Source organism: Nicotiana tabacum, chromosome 3 (genome assembly GCF_000715075.1).
Source record: "Nicotiana tabacum cultivar K326 chromosome 3, ASM71507v2, whole genome shotgun sequence".
Taxonomy (NCBI): Eukaryota; Viridiplantae; Streptophyta; class Magnoliopsida; order Solanales; family Solanaceae; genus Nicotiana; species Nicotiana tabacum.
Genome location: NC_134082.1, coordinates 147,316,761 through 147,325,909, shown reverse-complemented (window position 1 = coordinate 147,325,909; position 9,149 = coordinate 147,316,761). Strand labels below are relative to the sequence as shown.

Genomic DNA, 9,149 nt, shown 5'->3' with positions numbered 1-9,149 from the left:
AAACGTGTCATACTTTGTTCATAAATCATTCAGTGCATGTAGGTATGAAGATAAGGTAAGATATACCCGTTATTTCAAAGGATCACACATTGAGCTATCGTTTCTTCCTAAGAGGTGGAAGTATAGGCTGGTATGTAAGGTGAATACGTCGAATGGGATTGTGGTCATGCCAAGCGCACAATGATCGTGATTCTACTTTAAACATGCATATGACGTGCCAAACCCACCGCTACAGGTGTTGTGTGAGTTTTGCATAGACGTTGGACATGGTCCCGATTTTATGTGGAGGTCTGACCCAGATTGGGTTGGTTGCCTCAACCACTTATCTTCTACTTTTTTGAATTAGTGCTCGCACCGAGATGGTGAGCCTGCGACAGCGGGGAAGTGGTACTTTGGCTAGTTTTAGATCTAAAGGAAACTAAAATTTGACTAGAAAATTCCCACAGACTGCGCCAAATTGTTTAACCAAAAAACACTAAGTTTTTCGTTAAATCAATTAATGAAAAAAATGAAGGATAAATCTTAGCCAAACATAATTAACTCTATATCTAAGCATAGTGAACATGAAAATCAAACGAGGTCAAGTTTATATAGCTCTCCTTGAGTTTATAAAAAGGCATCAAACATAAATAATAAGCTTACATCTTTGATATATTGTTTTGTACTTGTAAGAGTAGAGGAGGAAGGAATACTATTGACAATTATGAGACTTATCTTTGTTGAATCAGCCATGGAACATTACAGAGATTTGCGACGGAAATCTAGGCTTTTACATTGTTGGAGGTCTTCTCCTATTCCCCTGTTCCCTTTACTCTTTAGGGAGTCAGCCCCCTTTTTCTTGTCTCCTTACCTTCTATTTATACTAACAACATTCTCATTTGACCAACGGTCTTTAACTAGAATATTCTCTCTTGATTATATTTTTCATTATTCCCCTCAAGCGTTACGACACACACTTCGCCGTACAAGCTTAGTGATGGCTCGATCTCGGCAATGGCCGAGATGCTTATCATTGTTATGCCTTGCGAATACGACCACGGCTCAATCGACCCACCATTCCTTTTAGCGTCGATCCTCATGGAGGGATTTTGACCAATATATCTCCCTCCGTTTTAATTTTAATTTATGTGAACCTATTTGACTGGGTATGCAGTTTAAGAAAGAAAAGAGAGAAGACTTTTGAACTTGTGATGTAAAATGAAGCACATATATTTTGTGTGGTTATAAATTATTGGATAAAGATAAATTATTTTTAAATAAGGAAAGAGCTTATTCTTTTTGGCATGGATTAAAAATAGATTTACATAAGTTAAATGGACTGAGTATACATCTACTTGTCCTAGACGGACAAATTAAAGGTGGTAATTAGCTGATGTAACGCCACCAATTTAGAATGTTCAAGACATTTCGATTATGATTAACCTTTTAAAAACAGAGCCAGAATCCAATAGGAATTTCTCCTCCTTTTCCTTGTGTGCCAAAAATCTAAACAACTCAAAAAATAACTTATCAGCAGCCAATTTGGATTTGCATTCAACAGAACTACATGTCATTGTAGAGTCAGCATCCTTATATCATACCGTTACTACAAATTATATTAAATTACTCTAATCCTTTTCCAGGTCGACTTGCGCTTTTGTCCTCGAGAATGGTCCTAGATCAATGGCCAGTCATTAATCAAAATGATCGATGCCAACCCACTTTTCCGTTCATGTACGTAGAGTTTGAGTCCAACACGGACCATATCAGTGAAGTAATTATTTACACTCAAGAGCTAGCTGTATCATCTGTTAAAAAAAATATTAATAATAATAATAACTTACTAAGTATGTAAAGTTGTCACTGATTACGTATTATAACAAGCATCACCAGCCACCACTCATATATATATAAGAAGGTCCGCTACAATTGGAGTTGTATTACATTTTTTTAATTCTTCTACATTTCAAATCCAACTCCTCTTTCTTTCTCCGACGACGTCGACGCTTTTTTTTTTTCTTTCTCGGTCGTCGGATTTTCAGGATTCAATTTTGTCAAAAACATAAATTGGATATATATAATTCCAGGTTCGTCTCTTATGTTTCCTGCTACCTTTTCTTCTCTTTTCTTATTTCATCTTTTTGGGGGCTGATTTGGAAATTGTTATCAAATTTGAAATTAAGATGCATCGATATTATTTCTTGTTGCTGCAGTTAGAATTCTTTCTTTTGTATTTCTGTTCTCGCTATTAAAAACGAAAGATGGCTAGCATTAAATGAATTTTATGATTTATGCATGAAAGAAAACTAGAATATTAAAATTTCTTTAAGCATTAACAGAATTTTTCTTCTTTTGTCTTCTGGGTCCTCCTTGTGCAAGAACATGAGCTGAGAAATATACTTATAATTATTATTATTATTTTTTGTCTTAATTTATTCTTGAGGTGGAAATGTTTTCTCTAAAAGTAGAAATAACCAATTTTGGGTGGCATTATTATTAATTTTTAAAAATTAAAATTTTCATCAAAGGTAATTTCCAATTTGCTAAAATTGTTGTTAATCTTTAGTAGTATATATCTTTTCCTAAAAATATTTTGTTCTACTCAACTAAATACCCAAAAACAAAAATAACTTTAGTCGTACCAACCGCACTCTTATCTCACACCCTTATTATTATTATTATTATTATTATTATTATTATTATTATTATTATTATTATTATTATTACTATTATCAGACACTCTCTGCCTAAACTTGGTTTAGTCTTATCATGAATTTGAAAAGAAGAAAAAAAACTAAAAAATAAAGGTTGGCGTGTGCATGGTCCTTGGGTGACAAACTCGTATGGCTATTATGTGGCCAGCCACACCTCCACTATTTTCTTTCAAATAATGATTTTGCATTTGGCTGCTCAATTTTGTTTTGGTGTTTGATTTTGCTTCTTCTCTACAGTTTCATTGACTTGATCCTATAGCTAATTCATAAGATCGGAATTCAATTTGAAAAAACTTACGAAGATTTTTTTTCCTTCTTTTTTTAAAATTAAAGTATTACACATTGACAGCGCGAACATGTTTACAAAATTAAGTCACTTAATATGTTATACTAATAGACAGTGGCGAAGCCAAAATTTTCATTAAAGAGAATCAAAACATAAAGAAACAAACTCACCAAGAAGTCAAGGATATCATTATATATATTTTCCGACGAAATCTCTTGGGTACATGTGAATAGATTAAGTTACGATGTTAGTATATATAACTTAAAAAAGGTGTAGTATATGCCCCTATAGGCGTGAGTGAGAAAACTATGTCACAAGTTATGTTGACTTGAAATTGGATGGCCGTTTTCAGTCATGTCACTACTTTTTTTTTATGGGTTAGTAAGTCCACCGCACCCTTGATTTCGTATCATTTGTTTTACATGTTTCCCTTGCTAACACTTGTATTTGAACTTCATTTGTCAAAGAATTAACAGCAGAAAGGTAAATTAGAAGTGCTCAAATTTAGTTTATTGATGGTGATTTATGCATTGAAACGGATTGATTATGTGGGAATATGAGTTAATTAGACTTTAATTCCCAAGCCCATGTCATGACAAGGAAATGTGGTTTCCTGGTTCTTTCCTATGCTTACATAAATAGATGACAAAAGCCATAGGACTGTACTTTTAATTCTTACTTCATTATTAATCTTTATTTTTTTGGCTTATTTATTTATAATATACCATTGCACGAACTAACCTTTTGTTTTTTGTTTCTGGTATTTGCAGGATTTCGTCCTATTTTGTATTTGAGCCGTTAGTTAGAGACATTCGTACGTTATAATATAAAATACTAAAACCAGTTATGTGAAACTCAATAGTTAGGCATTTAATTTGCAACTAGAAAAGCAGAAGAGATCAGACAGCAATCTAATTCTACATTCATAGACATTCTTTAGCTACAAATTAAATTTTTGAAAGAAGAAAAAGAAAAGATGGGTTTCTGGACATTATTAGAGGTGGCATCCATGCCAATACTGCAGGTGCTTATAATAAGTGTATTAGGTGCTGTAATGGCTACTGATTATCTCAAGCTACTGCCTGCTGATGCCCGCAAGTCCCTTAACAAAGTAAGTTATCTCTTGCTACAGATATTTTTCGACGTTCATATTGTAATAGTTTAACATTTGTACACTGAAAAAACGTAAAGGAATTTTACAGTCATATCACCTAAAAAATAGTAGTCAATTTAGATTAGGTAATTTGACTCTGACACGGAGTTTAAGAGGAAAAAAAGAAGACTAAAAGCTTAAGGGGTAAAATTTTTATGGGGTCATGATATTGTGTGGTTATAAAAGTTTTTCGTTAAGGGTAAAATAGCTAAAATGAAGAGTTTAAAGTTGAATTATTTCCAAATTTATAAATGTATCATTTCTTTTTGGAACAGACGTATAAGGAAAGTGTGTCATCTAAATTGAAACAGATGGAGTAACTATCTATAAAAAGTAACTGATAGTGCAAAATGTTATGTTGCTCGGACTTTTCGAAAATGTAATAAGGGGTATGTCGTATCCTGTCAAAGTAGTGTATTGTTGAAGGATCTGATACGAATGTGATAACATTTTGGAGAGTTCACGCAATATAAGTAACATATTTACATTGTTAATTTAAAGATAGATTTAAACAAATATATATCGAAAATTGTTGTTTAGGTACTATGTTTTCTGGAACATTAATGAAGCTATGTAGTAGTAATAATATTAGTTTCTTTTTTACCAAGAAAAAAAAGAAGATAGGAAATGCATTGTCTCCTACTGCATGATTGGATATTTGTTTTTTTCTTTCCCATCTCCTAACTTGTTGGAATTTTATCAACTTTTTAACTTGAATTATTAATATTATAAACGTATCACTGCAGATAGTGTTCGTGGCATTTACGCCATCCCTAATGTTCGCAAGTTTGGCAGAGAGTGTCACCTTTCAAGATATCATCTCATGGTACCACATTAATATAATATACTTTTTCATAAACATTTCTTTGATAATTGGTTTAATCAACAAACAGTTTTCAAGCTTTGACCATATTGTTCAACAGACCGTTAAAGAAGAGAATAAATTACTCACGCTTGTTATTTATACCAAATCATATTAATTTACCATGATATACTAATCTTACTAATTATGGTTTCCTCAGGTGGTTTATGCCTGTAAATGTTGGGCTAACTTTCCTATTTGGAGGGATTCTTGGATGGATAGCTGTGAAAATACTGAAACCAAAACCTCATTTGGAAGGTCTCATAATTGCTACTTGCTCCTCAGGTACTTCATCATCAAAAATTGCTAAAATTTGGCGAAGCCAGAAATTTTTTCAAGGGCTTTCAAACATGAAAGAAATGAAAAAAAAATTCTTGACAAAGGGTATTCAGTATATGTTATATACCTCTAAAACCTAATATTTTATACTCGGTATAATTTTGTTTGACGAAGGACCATCCTTTAAAACATGTAGCTTCACCCCCTCCCCCCCCCCCCCAAAAAAAAAAAAAAAAACCTCCACATTGTAAAAGTTTCTAATATTATTTTGACAAACAGGAAACTTGGGAAATCTTCTATTGATTGTCATTCCTGCAATTTGCAAAGAAGATGGTAGTCCATTTGGTGATCATAGAGTTTGTGCTTCTGTTGGTTTGTCCTATGCCTCCTTTTCCATGGCAGTAAGTTGTTATACCTATCCCTTTATGTTATATTTTAAGCCTCGAAGTTAAGTTCCAAATAAATATCAACATCAAATTTTCTTGATTTTGTAGCTTGGTGGTTTCTACATATGGACATACACTTATCAGCTAATACGAAGCTCGTCCTTGAAATTTAAAGCACTAAAAGCAGCAGAGGAAGAAGCATTTAAGGAACCAAACAAGGATTTAGATACAAATGAAAAGTCTTACCTTCTTGATAACAATGCTCAAGATCATCTTCCTGTTAGTGTGACAAAATCCACTGAAAATCAAACAGTAAGCTACATATATATATATACAACTTTGTCTTTCTACTCTCTAACAAGTCATAATAATTTGTTTAATAATTAGATGTCTAATCGATCGATGAATATAACTAGCAGAAAGCATGTAAAGCAGCAGATATGGAGCTAAAGAAAGTATCAACATGGAGCAAAATAGTAGGGGTGTTACACACTTTCTTGGAAGAGCTAACTGCACCTCCAACTCTTGGAGCTGTAAGTTCTACTTTATATTCACTCTGCACTTCTGATTTTCACTTGGGGTTTCCAGAAAGATGCTACTATTAAACAGTATTCTTACTTAGAGGCGGACTCAAAATTTGAAGGCGATGGGCAGTGGATTTTTCCGCCAATGCCCCATCGGACTATTAATCTTAAGGGTCTAGGCAAAACATATAATCATTTGTAACATATATATCTAGAATTTTTTTCCAAGGTTAACGGTTCGGTGACACCTCTTCTCTGTAAATAGGTCCACCTCTGTTCTTACTTATCTTTGGGTTTTTCCTTCTTTTTTTTGGGTACATTCAGATTGTAGGATTTCTGTTTGGGTCTGTGACATGGCTGAAAAACCTGGTGATTGGGGATGCTGCTCCCCTTAGAGTTATTCAAGATTCTGTCAAATTACTTGGGTATGTACTATATTTCCCAACTCTAGTTATCAAATTTGATAAAATTATTAGTACGATAATTTTTTCCTCCTATGATTTCGTTCCACTCAAAATAAGATTGTAATTTTGTATTCAACCTCTTTCTTTCAAAACTGTTTTCCTCTTTTCTCTAGTCAAAATGACATATTGATTTCTTACCTTATCAGAGATGGAACCATTCCTTGCATTACCCTTATACTCGGAGGCAACCTCACCCAAGGTAAAAGATATCCTAATTTCTTATTCACTCAATGGAATAAACTGTCATAGTAAATGTGGTCACAAGCGAATCTAGGGCGGGTCTATGGCTTCAATTGAACCTAGTACTTTAGGCTCAAGCTATGCACACATAATGTCAAAAACAAATTATCACATTTTTTACTCTAAATTCTGAATTTGTCACTGAATGTCATATAGCTTAAATGATAATTGTCTCTCGTAGACCTTTTTTGCTTTGAGGTTTACCTAATTCTTTAACTTCAAAAACTAAACTTGTGCATTGCCAAATTGACAGGATTGAGAAAGGCACAAGTAAAACCATTGATCATAATAGCAGTAGTCAGCGTACGATTTATATTGAGTCCATTGATAGGGATTGGAATTGTTAAAGCAGCAGCAAATTTAGGGTTCCTACCAGCAGATCCTCTTTACCATTTTGTGTTAATGCTTCAATACACCGTCCCTCCTGCCATGAATATCGGTAAGCTTAAGATGTCATTACTACTACTTAATTCAACACAGAACGAATTAATTAAGCTGATGTTTTATGGTTTTGTCTGACCTACTGATATTGTTGTTTATTAACCAAAAAAATGCAGGAACAATGACACAATTATTTGATGTAGCACAAGAAGAATGTTCAGTACTATTCATGTGGACTTACTTAGTAGCAGCACTTGCACTCACCATTTGGTCCACTGTTTTCATGTGGCTCTTGTCATAATATCACCTTTAGACGGAAAGAATATTTTGTGCTTTTTGAATACTAGCATCTTATAGAATATAGGCATACAAATCTTAGATACTCGACGTAGCGATTCTTTTTCTTTTTTTTTTTTGTTTTTTTGGGTTCCATTTATAGCCACAATTCTTTGATGTAAGTCAACATCGTGCCTAAGGAGAATTGATTGTACTCCTTTATAAATTTATTTTTAGTTATGTCTTTTTTACGAGAGATCTTCCTTTTTACACATAAGATATCTAAAAATAACACATAAAAAATTTGAAAAAGGTCATTTTCTTTTATTCAAATTATAAGTTGTCACCTCCATGAGAGAGCTTATATGTCGTTTTACATTTACTTATCACAATATAAATCATTATTTCTCATCGGAGATCTTTTTCCTTCTTTTAGAAAACTTCTAAGATACTATGCATTAACACTTCACTTCTAACTAGGGGTGTTCATTAAAACCCGAAAAATCAAACCAAACTGATCAAAAAAATTGATACTTTTTGATTTGGTTTGGTTTTGGTTTTGAATTTTAAAAACCGATCAAATTTGGTTTGATTTTGGTTTTAATCAGAAAAAATCGAGAAAAAAAACCGAACCAAATCGACTATAGGAGTTGCTATTTCAAATTTATTATTACACCTATATATATTTATATTTTTATACAAAGTTTCAAATATTTTATGGTGAATGTTAATAGTTTATACCTTTAGTATAGTTCTTTATCTTTACATTCTAGTTTGATTGGTAGTTTCTTTTATTAAGTGTAAGAATCCATTTGTGTTAAAAATAATATATTTTTAATTGAGTCCTTAAATTATTCTATCACTATTTGATTCAATTATTATAAATATATCTTGGTAAATAATAAATTTCTCAAAGGGCAATTAATTTGATAGTATTACGTTGAAAATGTGGTCGCTGGAATATGTGTTTGGTAGTGTATGTCTTATATTTAAGAAAAAACCGACAAATAACCAAAAAACCGAAAAAACGACAAAACCCGACATAAACCAAATCGAGAAAAAACCGACTTAATTGGTTTGGTTTGGTTCTAATATTTAAAAAACTGACTTACCTAATTTGATTTCTTTTTAGGAAAAAACCGATCCAAACCGAACCATAAACACTCCAACTTCTAACATTCTTAAGGTGGTAAAACCAACTTGAAGGAGCTTATTTTTGAAGTAATAGAGAAATAATATTTACCTGAAAACATTTCAGAAGTCGCTGTAAAAATGAGAAGTTTTCTTTCTCAATTGATAATATAGAGTAATAGACAATTCATTTAATTCAATATTTTGCAAACTCCATTTATGGAATTTCACTGGGTGGTTGTTGTATTTAATTCAACTTTCCTTGAAACACTATTGATCTTAAGTAAAATGTTATTAATTATAAAACTTCTTCCAACTGAGGCAACTATTGAAAAATAATGAAGTCTTTATCTAATTGAGTACATAAAATAGATAAATTTAATATTCCAACTTGCACAGTTAATTCTAATATGAAATGTACCACGATCTGATTAGCTTGAAACGAGTCTATTGAGACCTTAAACGAAGTAACTT

At 32.3% G+C, this 9,149-nt stretch overlaps 1 protein-coding gene across 2 annotated transcripts; it reads left to right on the top strand.

The window, feature by feature from the left end:
• Nucleotides 1-1,903: 1,903 nt before the first annotated feature.
• Nucleotides 1,904-7,784, top strand: LOC107829903 (protein PIN-LIKES 7). Of its 2 annotated transcripts, none has more exons than XM_016657378.2 (11): nt 1,904-2,066; nt 3,750-4,090; nt 4,879-4,958; nt 5,155-5,279; nt 5,553-5,674; nt 5,768-5,971; nt 6,076-6,192; nt 6,508-6,608; nt 6,794-6,846; nt 7,141-7,326; nt 7,445-7,784. In XM_016657378.2, the coding sequence occupies exons 2-11, from the start codon at nt 3,956-3,958 to the stop codon at nt 7,567-7,569; spliced, it is 1,248 nt and encodes a 415-aa protein (XP_016512864.2). In that variant the 5' UTR covers nt 1,904-2,066; nt 3,750-3,955; the 3' UTR covers nt 7,570-7,784. The 2 variants fall into 2 exon arrangements, with proteins under 2 accessions (XP_016512864.2, XP_016512870.2); XM_016657384.2 differs by having other exon boundaries at nt 1,907-2,066; nt 6,079-6,192.
• Nucleotides 7,785-9,149: the final 1,365 nt, after the last annotated feature.

Excerpts from the sequence above, each read along its gene's own strand:
- LOC107829903 (XM_016657378.2), top strand. The coding sequence starts at position 3,956 with ATGGGTTTCTGGACATTATTAGAGGTGGCATCCATGCCAATACTGCAG. Across the intron at positions 5,280-5,552 it reads AATTGCTACTTGCTCCTCAG|GAAACTTGGGAAATCTTCTA; the intron begins GTACTTCATCAT and ends TTTGACAAACAG. Across the intron at positions 6,609-6,793 it reads GATTCTGTCAAATTACTTGG|AGATGGAACCATTCCTTGCA; the intron begins GTATGTACTATA and ends TTACCTTATCAG.